Source organism: Passer montanus, unplaced genomic scaffold (genome assembly GCF_014805655.1).
Source record: "Passer montanus isolate IOZ18808 unplaced genomic scaffold, ASM1480565v1 scaffold29, whole genome shotgun sequence".
In the NCBI taxonomy this organism is placed as follows: domain Eukaryota; kingdom Metazoa; phylum Chordata; class Aves; order Passeriformes; family Passeridae; genus Passer; species Passer montanus.
In genome coordinates this window covers 18,632-42,028 of record NW_024367596.1, presented here as the reverse complement: position 1 = coordinate 42,028, position 23,397 = coordinate 18,632, and the positions used below count along the sequence as shown (strand labels likewise).

The following is a 23,397-nucleotide window of genomic DNA, read 5'->3' as shown; positions in this document are numbered from 1 at the left end:
GAACATTAATGTTATTTAATGTTGTCTTACAAAACATTAATGTTTTTGTAAGACAACAAGGAGGACACCCTTGTTGATTTTCAGGATCCAGAAGACCAATGAGATATGGTCAGAATCTTTTTTACAAGGTTGTTGTTTATTTTCCTAAAGAATACAGGATGGAAATTTCTTTTTAATTGTTCAATAATTATTTAGAGCTTAATTATTAACTAAGTATGGTTTGAATTTCTTTACTTAAAATATAAAGCAATCTTAACTATAAATAATGTCACGTCCATAGTATTATTGCTACTTAAACAGCTGCCACAGGAAAATTGCTTATTCCCATTAGGTGTTGTGTTGCATACATCACTGAGCATACTTTAAGTTCTAAGTACCACTTTTCCAAGTAGGATTACTCTTAATATATTTTGAAATGTTAGGCCAGAATTTTCTGTAGTATGGGGCAGCTTGTGTTTTTATGTATTGTAGGCTATATCCTCACTGTGTATTAAGTGTTCTGATTGCATTTTGATCAATATAACTGTTTTGAAGCATGAGAGATCAGAATGTTTCCTGTATGGAAATCTCTGGGTTTAAGTATGTTTCTGTATTTGCAAATGATAAAACTCCTGAAGAATTGCGTGAGACAGTAGTGAGTAAAATTAAGTTGGTTCTGAGCTCTGGTTCAGATGAAGAATGCACAGTTTGCTTAGAAACACTGACTCTTACCGTGATAAGACACTGTGCACATGTGTTTTGTAAAGCATGCAATTTTTGAAGTCCTCAGAAATGAAGAGGTTGGTTGTTCTGTGGTTAAAAGTAATTGTACTAGCAATTTGAAAGCAATGAACTGCTATCACCAGAAGCTATTGTTCGTTTAAATCGTGAAGCGTGTAAACCTAGTTATCATCTGGCTTGTAAAAACTTTTGGCCTGAAGTCTGCAGAGAGTAGCTGTCAAACTGAACTTTTGAACTATCATAAGTTTTTAAAACAGTGAGTGAATAAGCTTTCTTCCCTTGAAAATGATTCCTGATTGCCAAGGAAGTTTTTGCAGCTTTTAGCCAAAACTCTGACATCTAAACGTGCATCTATAAATTCCAAAGTTGACTCTGATATGCATCTAAATTCCCAAGTTGGGGAATTCACTGTTTCCACATGATAGGTATTTGTACTAGTACTGCATTTGATCTGGGTAGTTTCTGTGCCTGAATAGTTACAATGCAATTCTGTTATAGTAAATAACATGGGAAAGTACTTCAGGTATCACCTTGAAAACAAAGGAGACCAACAAACTGCATACCCTCTCTCCACAGCAGCTTGGGTTTAAGCAGGATTCTTCCAGGCAAGATAATGGTTTGCATTATTAATACAAATGAGATGTGAAGCTGCAAGCATAAAACTGCTGAGTGAAAAGTTTGGCATGTCATGGTGTTACAAACTTGGAAATAATTTTCTTTCTAATGTTCACCTAAAAGCATTTACCGAAATTGGAAAAACTTCTTGGTACTTAACGACTTGAGAGTTAATACTACCTTCATTTCAGTCTTCTGTTGAGACTAAATTTAGAGTTGTGCAAGTAAGTAAAAATCCTATGCAGAAGCCACAGTAAATCTATAAGATCTCTATAGCAATCTGTCTTTGTGTATCAACTGCATTCTTATAAAAGCTCGCCAGATATGCATTCAAACATTTTTTTTCTTCTTCTAGTTGTTCATTGTGAGACTTTTTTGTCATTTTCATATGCTTTTGCCATAAGTCTTCAGTATCTGTGTTGGCAATGTTCAGCTGACTTTTGTGTTTTGTTTATAATTACAGTACCAAAGTGGAGAAGGGATTCATAAATATGTGAGCTTTTTATTAAAAAAAAAAAAGAAAAGTCTATGACCACTGTTAGGAGGTTGTGGGATTTTTTCCAGAAAACATTTTTCAGATTTAATAGACTTTAACAGCCATTTATTTTGGCTTGCCACTGGAGGATTTTAGGTTTGCTGCCAAATCAGGAATGGCTCATTCATTCACTAAGTTATTTCCAATTTGTTTGTGTTAAAGAGTCTGTCTCTTGAAAGGATATCTTTATTGCTGCAATAAATTAATGTATCAGACTGTGACTGCGAGTCTCTCTAATTGGTTAGCGATTCATTCCAGATTAGCAACCCCCAGTATTCATGTGCTTTGTGAGGTCTGCTTTGTAGCCTCTCTAAAGATGCCTTGCCTTTTTATAGAAATCTGTGGCCAGATTTCTATATAAACAGAGATACCTAATTTTAAAGGGTTGCTCCATTAGGCAGAAGTTTTTCATGTCTGTCATTTTTGCCTCACAAAGTTGTCTATTTGTACAGTGCACACAGACTATTATTAAATTTTCTGAGTAGTCCTATGAAAGTGCTATTGTATAAATTTTGCTTTATCTAGAATGTACTTCAGAGAAAAAGGCTTTTGGTCTTAAATTACATCTCATTTCCTGTGTCTGTTGGGGAAAAAGAGAAGATACCCCTTGTCTTGTCCTGACAAAGCATATTTCATCAGACTGCTATTATTTCTGTGCAGGCTTTGAAGAAAAAGGCTAAAAGGTTTGTAACTAAGAAAGATACTGTCTTTGAAAGATGGTTTATTTTTTCTCATATTTTAAATAATCTTACTCTCATAGCCCAAATATATCCTTGCTTTAAAACCTTAAGATACTTATTTAAATATAAATATGCTCAGAAAGAAGACCAATTCACTTTTAAGGAAGGCTGAGTATTTATATATAAAATGTGCAGTGTTTAGGTCATGTTAATGTTCTTGCAAATAAAATATTTTGACTGTCATGTGAGAAATGAGAAAGTGTGTTACAAGAATGAATCCTTGAGGATGTTTTTACATCAATATGATAAATGCATAAAAGGTGCTTTGTAAAGGTGGTATTTATCATTCACTATAAATAACTAGATTTAATAAATTTCTTTTAATGTTGTTTGGGTTTTTGCACAGCCAAATGCCCTCTCTGTAGGAGTGAGCTTCAAGTAGACAGCTTGGTGGAATGGTCCCCTGGAAGAGGAAGTAGACTCCAGTAATGGAAAGAAGACTGATCAGGAGTGGATATCTAGCTGAAAGGTGAATTCTATTATGTTTCATTTGCTTTCATTACGTTTTTGTAGAGCATACTTTATAATTGTGTAAATATACTGAACATGTTATAAGTATGGATAACATACTTCAAGTTATTATTTAGAAGTCTGTCCAGCATGTCTAGCCAGCACAGAAGAAAATGCATACTAAAATCACACCATAAACAAACTGCAATTCCCTTGCAGCAGGGAAACAAGACAAAAGGAATAGCAGTTGTAAATTGATGCTGGTCATTGTTCGGTACATAAATGTGCATTAATTAAATAAAACTTCAGGTAAAGAGCTTTGCTTTTTGTTTCAGTTTCTGAAGATAGAGCAGTTTTATAAACACTGAAACTTATTCAAATCTTAATTTACTTTTGGAAACGAAATCTAAATAAATAATTTATTAAATCTTATTTAAGCAATATATATTCTGCTCTAGAGGGGGAAACTAAATGGGCATATGTTCAATACAATACTTGTCAGAAAAAAAACATTGCAGTATTGTTATTTTACTTTGTAGAATTGTTTCTCAAGGTCTGCCACATCATTTTTCTTTGTCTCACTTTCATTTGCTGCCAGAATTTCTATCTTTCTGCTTGTACTTTGATTTTTTCATTTTGAGATTGCTTTTCTGAAACATTAAGTTTTTAATTTTTAATTAAGAAAATGTTCTTTCAAATGCTGGTTACAAATTTGTTCCCTAAAAATCTCTTTGTGGAGACATGAGTTTCAGACATCATGCTCTAGAATAAATAATTATTTTTATTCTTTTTCTTTTTAGCTGGTGCAGTTACTTTCATTCTCTAGTTAGGTTTAGCTATGATGACATAAAGAATCACTTACTGAGAAAACTAGCAGCGTTCTTCTGCCTCAAATCCCATTCCTTGTTCCTTTTGTTCTCATGCTGGTTCCAAAAGAGCTTCTGGTGCCTCCTTATTCCCTGTCATACCTAGCCAAGGGTCTTGCTTACCTTATTTGTCTCAGTATGTCTGGGGGAAGCCTTTTTTCACTTCTTGAGTATTGCTGTGGTAGATCACTTGCCTTGGGGCTGTCCATTGCTTAAGCCTTGTTCTCTCAAGTTCCAGTACTTTGTTCTTATTTTCCATATACCCTGGAGATAGAAGACTTGCAGACTTTTGACCACATGAAGTATGTCTGGAAAATTGGTTGTGAATTCTCCTTCCCAAAGCACTCTCAATCATCCTTAGTTTGTGGCTATTAAAAAAGCTGAACCCTTAGTTTCCTGTGGAAATTAGAAGAAAGCCTACTCACAGAATTCAAGATTAGTTCATTTAAAAGGTATTACTGAACAGTGATTTCTCTCAATTGATGTGAACTTTATCAAAGCCATCTGTAGGAATGGACTGTAGCCAAGTCAAAATAAGTTCCTTTCATTTCAGATAAATATTTGATTTCAGATAAACACTCTTATGCATGCTTTAGTAGAACTATGGAGGGATAAGTCCAGATGCTAAATGTCTTGTTGTTTCTCAGTTCACAACTTTCTTGTCACTGATAGAAAACTGTTTGAAGTAAGTAGAACTGATGTTATTTTTAATAAACAGGTCATTTTATGGTGTTTCAGAAAGATCTCTCAAAGAAAATGGAATTTCAAATATGCAGAGGTCAGGATTTTAATGTATTTATTTCCTGTTGTCACCCAAAATGGATTGTTAAATTCAACATTTTTACTTTCTCTTTAGAGAATCAGGGCTTGCATTTATTCATTTGGATGGGTCAATGGCACAGAAGAAAAGAATGAAAGCAATTTGTTGCTTCCAAAGCAACCAGGCAGGGTCCTGAACTGTAATGCTTTTGTCTCTGAAAGTGGGTGGAGTTGGATTAAATGTGACAGCAGCCTTCCTAGTGTTTTTAATGGATCCTGCGAGTAATGGGTTGTTCATAATGATACGGCCTAATCTACGTGAAACTTCTTTGGTGTTTTTCTAAGAGGCAGAAGGAAAGCCTCTCTGAGAAAGAATGACACTGATGAGTATCTGTTTAAAAGACAAATAGGACTTCTTTTGTTTCCCTAGCATCTTCTTGTTTTAACACTATATTTTTGTGCTGTCTATTTATTTACTGTAAGTGGAAGAATGCTAGTAGTACTACTAACAGAGTGGAATGACACCTTACAGTGTAGCATATGCTATCTGTTCATTCTTCATGTTGCTCTTTCTTTCTGATACTTTTAAATGAGGCTTTCTATTTGTTGTTTATGAACTTCAAAAGCCATAAAGTGCAATTTGAGGAACAGTATATATTTAGTGTAGTACTTGTCTGCTCTAGTCTCTTCTGCTATTACTGAGAATTTATTTATAAATTAAGACATTAGTCTGAAGTTACATTTTGTGGCCATGGGAGTCTGGTAATGCCCGCATTAGGAAGTTTTTTTCCTTTCATTAAAGCACTCAGAAATGCAGAATTATTTGTAAAGAATAAAAATGTAAATTACCTTTATTGACAGCAAAATACTTTCCTTAGCAAAACTGATTCATGTGTTGCGTCATTGTACCAGATTAAGGGATTTCTATTCACTTCCTGCCTTCCCCTGTTTACTCCTCTGAGTAATTACAAATGTGGGGATTTACAAGTGAATTACAGATGTACTGTAATTCACTTGTAATTCCCAAGTTTTTTGGCAGTTGGAAACTGTAACAAAATCTGCACTAGAAAGAAACAGAGTAAATTAAAACGATAGTTTAGCTTTGGACTTGGGCATCCATCACCACCAATTGTAAAGAAAAAGTACTAGCTTGGACATCAGGTAACAGTATGAAGACAAAAGCTATTTATTTAATAAATCAAAGAAATTAAGTATGAATAAGAATATGGAGAAGTTGCAATGAAAGAATTTTTTTTTCATAAATCACAATGCATCTTCACAAATATTGCCTGTGTATGGACTGCATTGATCCATTCAGTTGGAGGGGATCTGCACTACCATAATACCACTGCCATCAAGTCTGACTGCTTTTTTTTTTCAACAATTCTCTGAATACTGCAGAAATATTGTAGAAACTGCAAAATAATTTTAATCTTCTGTGAAGATAATGAATGAGGTATAATGAATTCATCGTATTGTGGCAAGCAGTTGTAAGAAAATAAGCTAAGCATTGCTAACACTGAGTCATCTACAGTCTATAGGTATATCTAACAACCCAGAGCCAAATATAATTCCTGCCTTTATAGACCATTGAACAGCAACTTCTCATCCTGCTGGTAGCCATCATGTGATGGTAGCCAGCCCAAGCAGCAGTGGTTGACTGCTTGTGTTTGATGGAGGAGCAGTGGGTCCATGTGATCTTTTATGATCTCACTTTTGAATAATCAGTGTCAAATGAGATTCATTCATGCATTAGCATTCCTTGAAGTGCACTAGCGGCAACAATAGATTTAAGAAGCAGAAATACCAGTGGAGTAATCAGTTTTTAAAATTCTGTGGATATATGGTAGAACTGTAGCTTGGAGAGCCGTATTCCTTCTCTGAGAGGTGCAAGGGAGGAATATTTGTCCAACTAGATTACTTTCTCTCTCCCCCCTCTTTTAAAATTGCTTGTTTGTTTAAATACAATCATAGATGCAGAATTCTTACCTTTAGGAAGAAATACGAACCTTTAATATGAGAATATCACAAGTATACAGATGTTTCTCTAAGGCTCAGGTTTTTTAATATTTTCCAATGTAAAATACAGTATACTTTGTATGAGATACTGCAGAAAGGTACAGATGTACTGTAATTCACTTTTTCTGTGCTGGATTGATAAGAGTGAAAGTAGTACACTTCAGTCTTTCTTGACTACAGCAAAAATAGAACAGAACATACTTCTGCATGTTTGGGCTAGGTCTTTCCTCCAGACATCATGTTATTCTCGTACGGTGAGATTAATAATAGAACAGTTTGCCATATATGGCTTGCCAGGAATGTTCATCTTGCAGTGAAAAATACATAATTTGTTGCTCTTTTGCTTACTACCATAGGTTGGAGAAACGAGACCTGTTTGGCTTTTATCTTGCAGCTTGATGTCTCTGAGTGTGTGTAGGCATCAGAGGTTCTTAGAATCTAAAACAAGTCATTAAGAAGAATTCTTAGGCAACCTGCCTAAGTATGCGGGTGACATGACAAGGCGAGCCCATTGCATGAGACTTGCTTACAAGGGACAGAACATTATTACAGCTGATGTAGATTTAAGTATCTATTTTCTGAGAACTAGTAGCACTGTACTTGTGGATAGATGAAACATGCTGGAAAAATGCAGAACACAGACCTGGCATTTCACAGATCCTCACATTTAATGTTACATCCAAAGTATAAGCACTAACAGCTACAGTACTGTTTTGTGTTCAGCAAAATTTGTTGTTTACCTGACATGGTGATTATTGTATACACTAATGAAAGCACTGAAGAATCTCAGTTGAGCATGAATGTTTATGTCTGTTCCTTTCTTGCCATTTGATTCTTGTCTTCTGATATGTGTTTACCTAACATTCTGCTCCCTTCACTGTGATGCTCAGACTTTGAATTTATGTGGCTATGTCCTGTTTAGATTTGGGAAGTGTACTTGAGTAGCATCAGCAAAGCTTAAGGGATATTTATACCTGTTGAATATTTTAGTTAGACTGCTTTGAAGCTCATTTTTTTAACTGCTCAAGAGTTTAGGGAAGACAGAAATGCATGACAACTTTTTATTTTTGTATCAAGTGCAACATTGCAAGGAACAGATAAAACTCAGTTTACTAGTCCCATAGTATACAGAACTGAAAAACGCATTCTGCCATGCTGCAGGCACTGTGCGTAAGAACCTGGTCAAAATTTCAGTGCAATTGTGACTGGAAGAGCAAAGCAGTGCTATTACTGTTACAACTGTATGTATCCCATATTTATGGTAAAGCAGAATGGCTACCACTCCAGTGTATGAGCAATCCCATGAATTAGATTTTACATCTAAAACAGCAAGCAAAGGAATCAATGCTAATCACCTAATGAGGTGAGGTAACAAACCCAGTTTAAAGAATATGTTGAGCCAATTGATCAAAACAGAAGAAATTTTAAGATGAAAATGCCTGGTTTTATCTAGTATGGAGAATTTGGAAATAGGGCAGTAATAGGTGGCCCAAGGATTCTGCTTCCTAGCTTTTGCTCAGTCTTCATCTGTAGCACTGCAGAGGCCTTCAGCCAAGAAGTTTTTCCTTAAGCTACTAGCAAGTGTAACTGACCACCATCTCTACCTTCCTAGCTGTTAGTTCTGGAACAAGTCCTTGCATCACCACTGTTTGAGACAGGCACTTCTACTGAAGGTAGGTATCAAGTTTCTTCTTGATGTTGTCAAAGGAATCCACTCCCATATAGTCAGCTTGGCCCTGTTCCCACCGTTCCTTGCGTTCTTCTGAAGATTCAGTTGGTAATAGTGGTGATACTGATACGTGGGACACTGCCTCTGTAACTTCTGCCTAAAAGGAAAGGTTGAGTAAAAATATAGAAATACTTTGTACAGCTAAAGCGATCAAAAGGTCATAGAATGGGACAACAAAGTTGATGTTATCATGCGCAGTAGCAAGCATTGCCAATGGGCAGGGATTGTGCAGCTTTCCTAGCAAAATAACAAAGCAGAGTTACAGAAGTTAGCAAGGGAAAAAAACAAAGAAAAAAAGTAAAATTTAAGTTCTTCATACCTCTCTACAGAAGCCACAAGAGAAAGCCAGAGTATAGACCAAACCCGATAGCTGCAAATAGTTTGTTAGAAAGATGCAAGATTACCAAGAGAAGCACATCTGAAGAGGTCAATAACTTTGGTCTTAGGCTGAGAACTTAAACTGGTCCATGTACTAAGCTAAGACTAAGAAGTCTGCAGTCAGATGCAGGCTGCTAAACTCTATGAATAAGAACTAGAGTTAGAAGCATTGCTTTGGTTGTCCTAAGCATATCTAAAGGTGATTCACCATGCAAGATCTGTATGTACACATTTGCATGCTGAACTGGGGTTCTTCTGCTTGAGAACCTTATTAGCTGCAACACATTAAGACTTAGACCCTTCTCTGTATGAATTAAAGAAGTTACTACATCAAAGAAGTTACTACAGTTTAAGAGCTGGTGCTACATTAACTATGTACATGGTTTGTTTTAGGTAAGCATACCATCATGTCCAAGACCTGTCTAGCATGCTTCTCTTTTATAGTATTATTTATTCCAAGCTTAAAAGGACAAAATTAAAATACCCTGCATCCCACGAACTAAACTGCACCCATGCTTTGAGATGGACAGAGGGAAGGGAAATTGATGCAATGGTAAATAACCTGTCATCCATACTTAGGTATGGATGTACAAGATTATTAGAGCACGTACCATATTTACCCCTGTAGTAATTTCTTTAACAATTCCATGCTGTTCTAGTAATGGTAAAACATCAGCTATGTAGGTATCCCACCACATGTTGAGGAATTCTGGGTGAACTATTTTAGGGTCATCCATGTTGCCCTTTAGGCTTTTTGTTCTGGAGTCATACGTATAGTTCCACGGCTTTGTGCTTCCCAGGAAATGCACCACCTTAGTATTTGCACCAAACCTGTTGGGCAGAAAAAATTTAGAAGTTGGTTTGTACATGTCTCTAGAAAACAAGTTTTGACAGGCAGACATAACTTTTTTTTTTAACCTATTATTTCCGTATTTGTCCAGAAAACAGAAATATGAATATATTTAGGAGGCTAAATGCTAAATGATCAAACTTCCAATGCCTATTGGGACTGAAAGCATTGCGATACAACGGGAAAAATGCAAGCTGAATTCTACATTGCACTAGTCAGAATACAACCAAAACCTAGTGGCCTGGGCTATTTAAATACTTACAGACAACTCAAGTCTTTAGGGTGATGTCCATAGCTCAGGGGAGAGCAGTCTCAAGCAGCCGTTGCAATCAGAACTGGTTTTAAAAAGTGAAAAATATTCTACTCCAAAGTCAGCAAGCCAGAGAGTTAAGCATTAAAAGTACTATTTGGAGAAAGGTCAGTCTTAAAGAGTTACCCTTTCAGTTTATAGCCCTGTAGAAATGGATCATTGGATGGCTCTGCTGCAAGGAGACCATGTCCCTGCAAAATAATAACTTTGTATAACGAACGCATTTCAGAAGACTCCTGATCTCTGTGCAGCAGGGTATTGCTAGACAGCCCTCACTTCCTAAATAACCCTTAGGGCAATCATGCGTGTGTTTGATAGTGGGTTGTTTTCATTTCTTTTTGAAACCATTTAAACTCTGTTTTCAATATGGACTTCTAGCTTTGTCCCAGTTGTTACCAGTATGTTCGTCTGTATTAAAAGTAAAGATGAAATGCACCTCTTCTCAACTAAGAAACTTAACACTGAAAGAGACAACATTCATGTCACTCTCCTACAGTTTCAGAGCTGGGCTTTAGCTTGATTCAGTTTTGTGAACAAGCAATACTACTCTGTCTGCTAACAGTGACTATCTCACCTAATTCAGTTTGTATCACATTAGGCTTTCTTGTCAACATAATATGACTGAAATGGAGAGTAACATCAAGTACCTGGCAAAATGTTTTATTAAGCAGATGCTAGTCATTTTGACCAGGACTCAGGTGTTAAAGAGTTTTGTGTATGGAGACAATATGCATGTGTTTCAAAAGCCATAGAATATTCAAACCAAGTATGCATTTGGATGGGGTTGTAGGTTTCATACTATTTTAAGGTCCTTGACTATATTTTAATGTTCATGTTCAATGTTTTCAATACAACTGATCTTATTGCAGAATGAAGACTTATGTGTGTGTGAAAGGCCAAGTATTTGCTTTAACTGCATGAAAAAAAGTAATCTTCAAGAGGTCAGTTACTGTGCTTTGACTTTAAACCCCAAATGTCAAGATTCAGCATAAGGAGATTACCTTAGTTTTTTATTAGCTGTCAGTACTAAACATGAGTTTTCTTCATCTTAGGCTGTTGCTGTTCTAAGGAAACTTATTTTTCAAAAATCAAGGGAAGTTAAGCTAAAGAATAGAATGCATAAGAAGTATCATATGACACTTGTTGCAAATGGAGAAGTATACTCTTGGTATCCTGTCCAATTACAGTCCGAACAACAGATGCCAAACTTCTACAATGTTTTCAGCATCTGCTTTCTAGATATTTTCTGGACCTGCAATACTTTATTTTGGCATTTAAGCTCAACTGTTAGGAAGCTTTATGTCCACACTGACCTCAGCAACTAATCTGTCTTTCCACATCTCCCAGAAAAGTCCTTCATCAATGTTTTAAAGTTAGAGAGCATTTGTCATGAATTGGCATTTTCCTTTGGAAAAAGGATTACTGAGACTGCTGTGAAATCCAGTCTCGCTGTACAAAGCTGCAAAAAACTTAGCTATTGCTGTCAGTAGGCTTAAATTTCACTATATTCTAACTGTTGATTATCAGGAGTGCAATTGCTGATCTAACCAAGGGAACTTGTTCCACCTCTTGAGCAGGGAATGTTACTTACAAGGGCTGCACTTCCAACATTTTATTTTTGAAGGTCTGATGAATTCAGTTAAGCAACTGATTTAATCAGTTAAAGATATTTTTTGTAAGAAGCTCCCAGATACAATTAGTATTCTGTGGCAACAAAGTAATTTGTAAAATTAAGGTCATGTGACTAAGAGCCAGCCATGGAAAGAGGACATACTTTACAATAGATGTTAGTTTATCAAATGCTATCCAGCTACTTAGTCATTCTGAGGCTTGCATATATTTCTTTAAATAAGTGTTCCACTTTTAGCATGACAAGATTCCAAATAGTATTCTGATCACAAGACATAGTTTGATCTTGAGCCAGCAAGCCCTGCTTATGCCAGCTGCTGCTTTAGACACTAGTAACCTGATGTCATTCAGAGATCAGATTGTTTTTATGCACTTGGCAGTTTCCCTCTTCCTTGCCTCCAACTTCTGTAGCTCATAATTTATAAAGAGTTTCTGTGTGTTTCCCTTCTTCCCCCCCCCCCACTTCTCCTGGACTGTTATAACACTTTCAACAACCCTGCCACTGACATACCACTTACTCACATGCCACACTAATGTTGCTGGCTAGGGAGGATACAGGCTTTGTCACAGAGGAAACATGCAATGATATGTGGTTGGCTGTATTATTTGTTCCATCTTGCTGTTAGTTAAGGAACTGACAGAGGTCTAGAAAGACTGTTAGGAGAGAATTCTAGCTTGATACAAATCTTTGTTCACCACACTTATTTGAATGGTATAGGTTGATTAGATGAAACTGTAACTACAGGTTGTTAAATACCCTAAGTAACCGGAGTGAAGAAAGGGCAAGTTATCTAAGTGGAAAGGATACCACCAGTGACATGCTGAAGGTCAGCTCAAGTTGTTTAAAGAGCCTACAGCCATTGGTTAGAACTGTTCTAGACTGTATCCTATACTGGAAGAGTGGTTTATCCTTTTGCAAGTGACCTGTCAAATGTGCTTACTCAACTTCAGTGTTACCACCAGGGATGAGTGATTTAAGCTACAGATACAGCTGAATTTGACTTTATCAATTCAACCTTTTTTTTTTTTTAAGAGAAGAAGTTATGATATTTTGAGTGGCAGGAACAGTCTACTTCTAGAAAAGCTGTGTAAGCTCACATCATGCCTGTTCATTCTGTTACAAGAAATTAGTTTATGTAAACGCTGAAGGTCTCCTCGAAGTTTTCAACTTACGCTTTAAATGCTGGAAGGTAGGAATATACAGAAGTGCTGCTCAAATTATAAATAAACGGTAGATGTTTGCTCATGTCTGTTGTTGCCCAGCTGCTGAAGAAGGTGTTTAATAATCCCTGATCTGCACCTAAAAGAGAAAGCATTAATAGGCTACGAGCATCAGACAGCTGTTTGAGGCTCTTTTTCAGTCACTTTCCCAAGTAAGAGTTGGTAATGCAGTTATCATGTCCTGTAGAAGTCTGGCACAGAGCACTACAGTTCTATTTGTGAACAACCCTGTAAACCTTGCAGCCTTTGAATATTCTAACAATGCAAAGAATTAAATAGTTTACATGGGGTTACTTTTGTTAAAAGATAGGAAGCCGCTCACAAACTCTGCCATTCAGTTTCTTTTACAGCTTAAGTTCAATCTGTATAATGCAGCAAAAACACCCCACAATAAAACAGAACAACTGAGCACTGCTCAGCTGTAAGTCAGAAGATCAAATGGCAACAATTAGTTTTATTACTTATGCTTACAGATGCATGACTAACAATCTCACTGACTAAGTTAGGGTATCAGTGGCCTGTTAGACCTGCAGTCCTAGATGCATCTACCTCCCCACTGATCTGATAAGTAAAGCACATGTAGTCTTGTTGACGATTCTAGTAAAACTCCATCAAATTCCTGAACAGATTATAGGTGTTCCTAATGCTATACTAAAAAGCTTCTGACTAACCACTAAATGAGGATAACAATCTGTGTTCAGAAGGATTACGTCTTAGTTTGCAAGTAGAGGTTGTTACAAGGTTAAATGAATCTGAAGTTGTTTGGTATCTGAGTAGTAGATTAGCTAAAAAAATAAATATAGCCTTCAGGCCGGAGTAGACTAGTTTATAAGCAGTGGCTGAGAAGTAAAAACCTATTTATCTATATCCATTCATTCTTTATCGATTAGTCTTTAAATGGTAACAATCCCTCTTATCAACGAGATTGAAGGGAATCCTCTGATCACTTGCTGTGTTCTTTCACCTACCACTGCATTCACAAGTAGCATTACTTGTGGGGTAGGTAAATGGATAGCTTAGTTTGTAGACAATGTTTCATTTTAATCTTTCATTTTCTTAAGCACTCAGTTTCTGCTGACTCAGAAAAAGGTTTTTAGTGGCCTATGATTTGATGTAGGGCAGTATTAAGTACACCTTCAGTACTGTTTGAGCAGAATTTGCTTTTTGCAGCTAAAATATCTAGACGCTGGGCATAAACTTAGATGTACAGACAGTACACTGACAAATATAAATTCTAGGTATCCTGTTACAGCTGTCAGCATACATGCAGATTGCAGAGTGAGAAACAGCCTGGAGACTCAGTCCAGCAATTTCAAACCTCTGACTTGCCTCTCAATCTATAAAGGAAGGAAAGCACTTTTGAAAAACTTGTATCCATCATAAAAGAACTGAAAGGGCAGCAACAGTGTATTTAATGTACTCTACAGCAGTCTTTCTCGCTCAGATTGTTTAACATACTTGGCCTTTTTTCAGATTGCATGCATTTGTGCCAAAGCAGACAATGAAAGCAGCATCTAGCCTGTCCTAACTGAGACAGGATCTCACACATAAGGTGAAAAATCAGGCAGAACTTATATTAGCTACATATTTACAGATACGTATCAAGGTACAATGCAGCAAGACTGAAAAAGCAACTATTTTGGATCTCGAGCTAAAGAGCAAAAGGCTTGTCTAAGCAATAGCAACATTCTTAAGGTAGCAGTACTACCAGATTTCTTCTAATACAAAAGTTTTCTTTCCTCTCCACTACTTTTAGATGGTACCTAGAGTAGTTGCCTGACATATTCTTTATTATCTACAAAGGTGAAGTTTAGATAGACAAAGTAGATGTCTACATAAATAGCCATCATTCTGCCATTTCTGGACAACAGTACTACACAGGAGGCAGCTGTCTGCTGTTACATACAAGAAATATTCTGGAAGGTCTTCTATTCCCTAGTTAGTCCTACTGGTAACAAGGTACTTGCAATGTGTAGCTATAATATTTTATGAAAAATCCTTTCTTAGGATTTTTACCATCCTGAGGAGCTGAGAGCTTCAGGAAAGAAATGTAAACAATAACTACTTGTTGCTGTGGAATGCAACAGGTGCATTTTCTATTAGTTTATGTGGATTGTTTTCAATTAGCGACCAATCACAGCCACTTGTTTTAAGACTGTGAGCAGTCACAAGATTTTGTTATGTATTTTACTCTATTTTATTCTTGGTTTTTGTAACTTTCTGATTTTTCTTCTCTCTCTGTTCTTTTAGTATAGTTTTAATGTAGTATTTTAATATAATATATAACATAATAAATCAGCCTTCTGAGAAAAATGGAGTCAAGCCTCGTGTCCCCACACTTGGATGGTCCGCCTCAACAGCAATGTGACTTCAACTACACATAGTTTCGTAGGTTGTTAAGTTTGCATCCTTGTGTCCCATTAGAGAAACCTGTGAAGGGTCAGTGCTTTTAAGTTTCCTAGGCCCTTTTATTACACTCTAGATCAATTTAATTTTCAATTAACTTTCTCCCTACTAAGTTCCTGGGCTCAGTACTAGCTTACACAGATGGTCTAGGCCTCCATGGTGTCATTACTCAATCAGTGCTACCATTTAATAAAAACTAGGTAGATTTTGAAGCTGAAGTACAAACAGTTCTAGAAATTTGATAACTAAACAATTAGCCCACTATTTTTGCTGTTAAGTCTTTGCTGCAACAATTGCTTTGCATTTAGGACAGAGGAAGTTTCACTATTGCATGGCTTTAGCAAGTCAAAGCATATTGCAAAACCAGTTTTATTTGTTTTGGGTTTTTTTGATTGGTTGCTTTTGAGCGGGTTGGGGGTTTTTTTGGGGGGGGGAAGGGTAGGGGAAGGTGTTTGGTTGGTTTTGTTTGTTTTAATGCGACAATTCAGAATTATGCTACAGATTTTGCCATATCTGGTGATCAATTTGCACCTTTGACTTTCATTATATGGCAGTATTCATTTTCATTGGGTAGCATTGAGCATGCAACTGTGACCAACATTCTTTAGAAGGTCACACACAAGAGTCCTTATGGTAACAAGGATTATTCTACAGATTAGGAGTGGCATCTGAGTATTTTACTTTTCACAAAGTACTGAGAGGAAAGTCAACAGGCTAGCTCATTACTTTTTATCTGAGAGTTTCATTTTGTAGTCTTATTTACATAGTTTTCTGATTTTTTTTCAGTTAGACTTTGTTTTCTACCACAGTAGTTACATAATGAAATTAAGTGACAGGGTGACAGGAGACAGTGATACTCAGAAACCTTTAACTATAGCCGTCTCCAAGGGACAGATGCTTTTACTGCAACAGTAACAGATATAGTAGATTGACAAGACAGCACAACTTGGCTTCTCAAGCTTAACCCTGGTACAGTGGCAGATCCCAAGTAACCTATAGTGGGAAGCAGCCAAGGCTACTACATGCACTTGATATTGGGAAAGAGACTGTCACCACCCTATAGAGACAGGAAGCCATCATATAACATATGAAGAGATAGCTGTATCTTCAAATTTTTGATTCTCTGAAGCTGTGCTCAAATTGACCAGTACTAATTTTTCTATAGCAGCCTGAGTTAGTATAGAACATCCAAGCCTTGAGTGTTAGGAATGTCTGAAGCATAGTACTGGAGTTTCATTTCTTGTTTTATGATTTCTTGTTATATGATTCTACACCTGTATGTCTGGAGGCCAAACTTAGTTTTTATCTCATTAAGCCTGAAAAAAGTAATTTTACTACATATTATAATGATAGCTTCTATTTCTGAGAAGGATACAATTTTTGCACAGCTACAATGAGAATTCTATCATACAGAGTCCCCATAAAATATATGTAGTTACTGAGCCATCCCAAGTACTGTCACCATTTTGGTCTAACTTACACTGAAATACAAATTAATACATACCATCAAAGCTGCCTTTCTCTGTGGCAAACTGTAACAGCTGCCTGTATGTTTCAATGGAAGGTCGGTAAACAAAAACTCCTGAATTAAAACAGTCAGGCCAGCCTGGATCTGGTGCTGCAGATAGCTCTTCTCTCTCAAAAAGCTCATCTATATTTGACAAAACCTAATTATAAAGGAGTTTAAAAAAATGGTTTTAGGTTAGGAATTGTGGTATCATGTTTTTATGGATTTTGGCATCAACACTAAGACATGAAAGGAAGTTCTTGTATCAGTGTTCATCTTACAAAAGACAATACTTTACAGAAATAGTCCCCACAGACTTCATAACAATTAATTTAGTTTAAAAGGCACACACATTCTTACCGTTCCTAGTCCATTTATTACCCCTACTCTTAAAAAAACCAAAACAAAAAAACACAGAAAAAAATCCAAAACCCCTGATACTAGGTCTTTGAGAGATACCATGAGACACAGCCACTTACCATTGTGTCTGCATCCATGAAAACACATTTTGAAAACTGTGTCAGTTCCCAGCAGTGAAGCTTTGTAAGTGTGATGCCCAACTCAGGTCTTTTCATTAACGCCAAGTGTGCTGAATCCCCACTGTCCAAGACATTTACCAGTATGACTTCATCAAAGACTTTTTCCAGCACTCTCCTGGGGAAGAGTCAATTGGCAAGATTTAGTTCTAGTGTTACTCCAACAGCAGACCACATGACAGATTCCATAAAGAGAAGTGGAAGAACAGGCGACCAGGCAACATTTCTTGTTGAAAAGTAGTAAGAGTTGACTGCATATTTTGGAACACACAAGTATACCTGTCTGCCGTAAAGTTTGTAATGTGCACATTTTGGGAAACAAAGAAGTCTTTTGGGGTTTGTTTTTTTCCTACACAGAGTTTTAGTTGGGATTGCTATCAAGTCCAGTAAGTCATGTACTAAGCTTTTTTTTTTCATCCAGACTCTGATTTCTGGCAACTTAACACCCTACTCTGAGCAGACAATTAAGAAATGCAAAGCTGTTAGACTAGCTTGAGCAGGGCAGTAGCTGAATCCAAAACAGCTGAGACAATTTTATGCAATATTTGCACTGTTCTGGGTTTGTGACATCTGGGACATCTGACTACACTTAGTTGCTAAAGCTTTCTTTATCCCATAAAGTCTTTTCAAGACTTAGTCATGGCTGTGGGTACAAAATGTGTTGAACCAGTATCATATTCATTACAGAGTGACAAACTTACAGGCAGTGTAGTAAAATTTTGTGGCAGGTAGCCAACCTTTGCTTTACCATCAATATAGCATTATCATTATTTCAAGAGATTAAGGTGTTCATTCTGCTAAAAACAGGAAACATCAATAAAGTCTTACTGTTCTACAGCATATCTTGAATGCTCAGCAGTTGCTAGTACAATTTAAGCCACAGAGCTTGTAAATTAGTTTTGGAACTCTGCTTTGCAAAGCAGTCTTTATACTGATGGTGGGTCAGTGCTTCTGAACTTCAGGCATACTTTGTTAGTGGAGACAGGGTGAGAAATGCAAGTTCCAATTATACCTTTAGGTACATAGGTATCACTGGTCTAAGGGCATAGTACTAGTTGGCTTTCACTAGCACATAGGTACATTTAAGGTTCATCTTAGAAGAGCACACTCACCTAGTAGGCTGAAATGGATATTCCTGTATGCAGCATTTTAATAATGATACAACTGTTTAGCTGCCAGGAGACTCCAGAAAAAGTCACTGCATTTTTTTATTGAGTCACCTCTCTATTGTGTCTATATATTGATAATTCTTTTCAGAATTACTTCCCCATGCAGAGAATCCTAACCTATCATCTGTAGTTCCCCATAGTTATCAACTCTTTTGTTGTTTTTTTACCCTCTTACATGTGGAAAGAATCCAGTCCACTCCATAGTGAGACTATTCTAAGGAGGCTGTAGGAAGCAGTTGCCTCTTAATTTCATTTGATGTACTGTGGTGACCTTGTTAGATGCCTCTGTTCAGCTGCTGATTTGACATACTTGGTGCTACTTCAGTTCTGCTCGCTTCTCCCATGATAAAATTTGAAGTCTCTGCTAGATTTCAACAGAGCTTGTGTTATATTATGGGAATGGGAATACTTCTCCAAAACAAATAAATACCAATTCCCTGCCCCCACCTCCACATGCATACACATAGCACTAACAAATGCACAGGGAATATCACATTGTTGGACAATTTTAAGCAGGACTACAAAAGAGCAAATGTCCATCAGAAATATCAGTATCAAGTCATGGTTTAGAGCTCTAATTGCAGACTATTTGTTTAACTCATCGTAGGGAAGAAAAAAAGACCACACCAAAACATAAACAGTTTCATGTTTGAAGAACTTATAGAACTTCAGATAGTACAGATAAGTTGAGTTCTGCTGAAACTAGCTATTTAGCTTCCAGAGTTTTAAAAGGTTACTATTAAGGAAGTTAACTTCCATTTTTCAACCTACACATCAGCAGGAACTGTTGCAGTCCAAAGCATGTAAGTGACCTTACCTCATAAGATCTGACACCTGAGGAGTTATGAGTGCAGTCAGCTTCCTTGTTGTTCTGTACTGTTGCAAGGATGAACCGAGTACCAGTGCTCCTTTCACATAGGAGTCATTTGTGGCTAGAGTCACAAAAGACTGGTCTGGAAGAAATCAACGTGGTCAAGTTAGCACGATCCGCTACTTTATTCTGAGACAGCTACATTAGAAACGGAGTATTGTTCGGTAATCTTGCTGTGAGACCTCTAAGATGTGCCCTTTAATTCTGTGTATAGGGCCTTCCTACGTGACTCAGTGAAGCAGATTGCTTGCATAGCTATATTTGCTATTGGTAACTTGACACATGGCAAAATGTAGTAAAATGACCCACAAAATCAAGACTGTTTCAAATTTGCCCGCAGGTTAAATAAGTCATGCCAGAAGTAGAGACAATCCAAAATTCTAAAGAGCTGTACTTGGGCCGCTAATATGCTATTGTGCAAAAAGTGTTTGGAGTCTGTGGGCTTGCTTTTGGCCTAAAGTTAGTAGGGTTTTTTAGAGTTTCTCTGGGTTCAGCTCTCAGCCCTGAAGCTAAAGCAGTGTAAAACTTGCAATTCATTTTCAAATGAAAGTAAGCATTGAATTATATCTTAGACAACAGTTTTAAGTTTTGCTAGCTCAGGATTTTGCAGATGAGTTGTTCTGCAACCCATGATTGCAGCTCTGTCACAAGAATGCAAGATTTAAATGGGAAGTAACTAGTAATACAAAAAACAATTTAAAACTTGCAGGAACAATTTTTACTTTTTGAGCAAAAAGAGGTACTATAATCTTCTGCTTCACCTATATCTTAAATATAGCTTAAGACAGATTGTTTTGCCCTGTAGTACTTATTGAAGCCATATTATACAAGAGTTGCCTTCTTTCATGTTGTTTTAAACTGCCAGAGGGGGACTCACAAAAGCAAACAAGTAACTTATAGAAGTTCTTCAGTTCACTGTTAGTAGCCCTCCTTTCAAAGTTATATCACTTTACAAAGCATGCTCTTTTCTACCAATCTATTTTCACTCTATCAACAAAAGTTTCTTCCCAAGAAATTCAAGAGTCAAATTTATTTTAGCAACTTTGATTTCTTTTCTTTACAGAAGGTGTTACCTAGGTTAGATGAAAGTGACAGTTCTGGACACTTAAAGGCTTACTATCAAGCCTAGTAGCAAGATTAAAATACTGACTCCTTTCAGAAAAATTGTTGTTTCACACAACACCTAAGCTCACGAGGCAATCATCATCAATATCTTTTTAACGTAATACCCATTTAATAGTTGACAACAGACAATCATGTACTGTAATTGCCTATAAGCTCTGCAAACCTGGTCTGCAAGATCTATAGACTAGCTACAAAACCTTCTATTTTGCTTAGCAGCAAAACCAACTAGTCCTAAGGGATTTAGATTATAGTGGTCAATCACAAAGATCAAAAAAGCTTCTATAATACCAGGAATAAAGATATTTTGTTTCAATTCACTTTTAGCTGCCTATTTGTACTAGTTCATATTCAGCAAATCTGCAGAACAACTTTGTTTCTTTGAAAGGGCAAGGGTGCAATATTTTAAGTTCTATAAACATCCTCCTAATAGGACAGAGTTTTTCACTAGGTAATTTGCATGTTACTGTTCAATACATGGAAGTCTGACACTATGCTCTCAAACAGCTCACTAAAAGTCCAGTGTAGATGAAGTGGGATTGTGCCCAATATTCATCAGAATGTTGTTTGGGTTTGGTTTTTTCCCCCTAGCAGTGTAGCACTAGTTCTTACAGTGAACTTGCCACTGAAAGACAGATCTTTTCTTCATTGACCTGTTAGCAGGTACACTTTTACTCTGTCTCATCTTCTTGAAACTGAATGTTCACACACACAAAGGGAAATAAGGTCAATTTAATGATGGAATAAAGGCTAAGAAGCCCCCTACTGCATCCCGCAACTTCACTGCTTGACAGGAGGTGAATATTGCCAACCTGGAGACCATCTAGGGCAGCATAACTTTCCAAAGTTTCTAATAAACTATGTTTTATTCTCTATCTAAAGTGTCTATTGCATCCATTCTATATCATCCTGTTGGTGTTCAGTATCATCTATATATCATATCTAAGTGTTCTATTCTATATAATTCTTAAGTACATGAGCTCATGCTACAACTGGGGCAAGACCAGTTGGTGCTTACTATAGAAGTTGTATCTGCAAAAGACTAGTCAGTCCATTCTACCTAAACATCAAGTATTTCAGCTGTGTGGGTTCTCCCTTGTCATCCTTTTCTCCTTCTCTGTTAACACTTTCTTCACAGAATCTCATGTTTACACAGCAGCCACTGTTAGGCCTGAAACATAGTGAACTTTTGGTGACAGTATGTCCTCAAAACCACATAGAATGAGAGGCAGTTGCACAGCTTCCTAATTCACTTACCCACACAAAACCATGCTACTTCAGAGAACTCTTTGGCTGCCCAGTTCATAGGCTATAATATTTCTTTGCAAGAGTTTTTGTGCTAGCCCTTACACACCCACAAACATCCTGGAAGTCTGAGCTAGAAGCGATTTTTCATTTGATAGCATGCAGGAGGTTACTGGAGTGCTTGCCCCCGATCATTTAAAAATTCCCCTGGAAGAATTTTCTTAGGCATAGCCAGAGTTCACAGGTGCTTGCCTTTTCTCCTGTTCTCTGAGTTAGGTGCTAGTGTATCTGATTTTTTTTTGAGCACAGGATTCCTAGAGAGACAGGAGCATCTTATCAAGACATGCATTGGAGGGCAGACTTCCTACAGGCTTCCAGACCTGAAAATGAAACCGACTCTGCTGACAACTTCAGGTAAAAAACGGGGAAAAAAAGAATAAAGGGGAAAAAAAAGACCCCACAAAAACAAAACAAAAAAACTCCACAAAACCACAAAAAAACCACAAAACCCCACAAGAAAAACCAAAACCAACCAAACAAAAAAATTAGAAAACAAACAAACAAACAAAAAAAAAAAACACACCAAAAAACCCGAAACCAAACAAAAACAAAAAACGGAAGAAAGAAATGACAGGTACGTGGAAAGCCGTAAGAACCTACTCACTGCAAAGTATCAAAATCACAGAAATCACAAGCTCTCTCCGGCGTTTCAGGAGAGGGCTGGGTTTTCCCCTGTGAGCCGCTGTACCCCTAGAGTGGCCTCTCCGGCCCATGCTGCTCCCCGCCATGCCGGCGACATCCGTCCCGTTAGGGGACGGAGCTCGGGTCACCGTACCGAACTGGCGCGGAAAGAGCCGGCACCGTACGCGTTCTCTCAAACCGCACAGCGGTGCCCGGCGGGACGGCTCCGAAGCCCCCGCGAGCAGTCCCTGCTCCCGCCAGTCGAAGCCAGCTCGCCGCCGGGACGGCTGCCTAAAAACAGGCGCGGCCGCGGCGATCCCTGGCCGGGAGCTCGGGCCGCGGCCCTCGCGGAGGGCGGCGCGAGCCGGGCGGGCGCACACTGACCTGCCATGGTGCCCGAACGCAGCTCGGTGCGGGAGACGCGACGGCCGCGCTTGGGGCCGCGCTGAGGCCGCCCCTTATATAGGGGCGGGGCCAGCAGCGGCGCGTCCGCGGCGGCCGCTGGAGGCCCCTCCCTGGCCGAGGAATCCCCGCGGCGCCGCGGGCGGAGGCCCCGCCATGGCCTCCCGCGGCGGCCGCACGTCACCCCCCCTCTCTCCGGGGCCGGCGCCGCGCCCGGCCGCTCCTGTGCCTCTCGGGTAAAGCGCAGCTTGAAAATGCTTAAAGTACTCCACTGCGCGAATAAAGGGTAGGACTGTGTCAGGGTGCTGTAGCTCAGGTTGGGAGCGGCGGTGGTACACAGGACGGGTGTTGCTCCTGTGGCCGCTAAGCCCTGCGGGAAGAAGGACTGAAACTACTGGGAAGAGCCTGGCCCCGTCCTATTGGCACTCTCCCCGCAGGCGTTAGTACAGGTGTATGGGATCCGCCGAGCTACCTCTTCTCCAAGGCTGAACGGTCCCAGCTCCCTCAGCCGGGGAGAGATGCTTTCTTGACCCTTCACCATCCTTGTGGCCCTTTGTTGCCCTCTCTCCAGTGTGTTTATGTCTTCCATACCGGGGAGCCCAGAACGCAGCACAGCCCTCCAGGTGTGGCCTCAGCA

The 23,397-nt window shown here is 38.2% G+C and overlaps 1 protein-coding gene across 5 annotated transcripts; it reads right to left on the bottom strand.

Moving 5' to 3' along the window:
- Window positions 1–6,017: 6,017 nt before the first annotated feature.
- On the bottom strand, window positions 6,018–23,147 carry GYG1 (glycogenin 1). 5 transcript variants are annotated; one of them, XM_039713524.1, is made up of 8 exons: window positions 22,743–23,147; window positions 19,257–19,392; window positions 17,214–17,388; window positions 16,732–16,894; window positions 12,774–12,900; window positions 9,423–9,642; window positions 8,753–8,803; window positions 6,018–8,530 (listed from the first exon to the last, which is right to left on the bottom strand). In XM_039713524.1, the coding sequence occupies exons 1-8, from the start codon at window positions 22,747–22,749 to the stop codon at window positions 8,369–8,371; spliced, it is 1,041 nt and encodes a 346-aa protein (XP_039569458.1). In that variant the 5' UTR covers window positions 22,750–23,147; the 3' UTR covers window positions 6,018–8,368. The 5 variants fall into 5 exon arrangements, with proteins under 5 accessions (XP_039569458.1, XP_039569454.1, XP_039569457.1 ...); XM_039713520.1 differs by lacking the exon at window positions 22,743–23,147 and adding an exon at window positions 22,342–22,736; XM_039713523.1 differs by lacking the exon at window positions 8,753–8,803 and having other exon boundaries at window positions 22,743–22,900.
- Window positions 23,148–23,397: the final 250 nt, after the last annotated feature.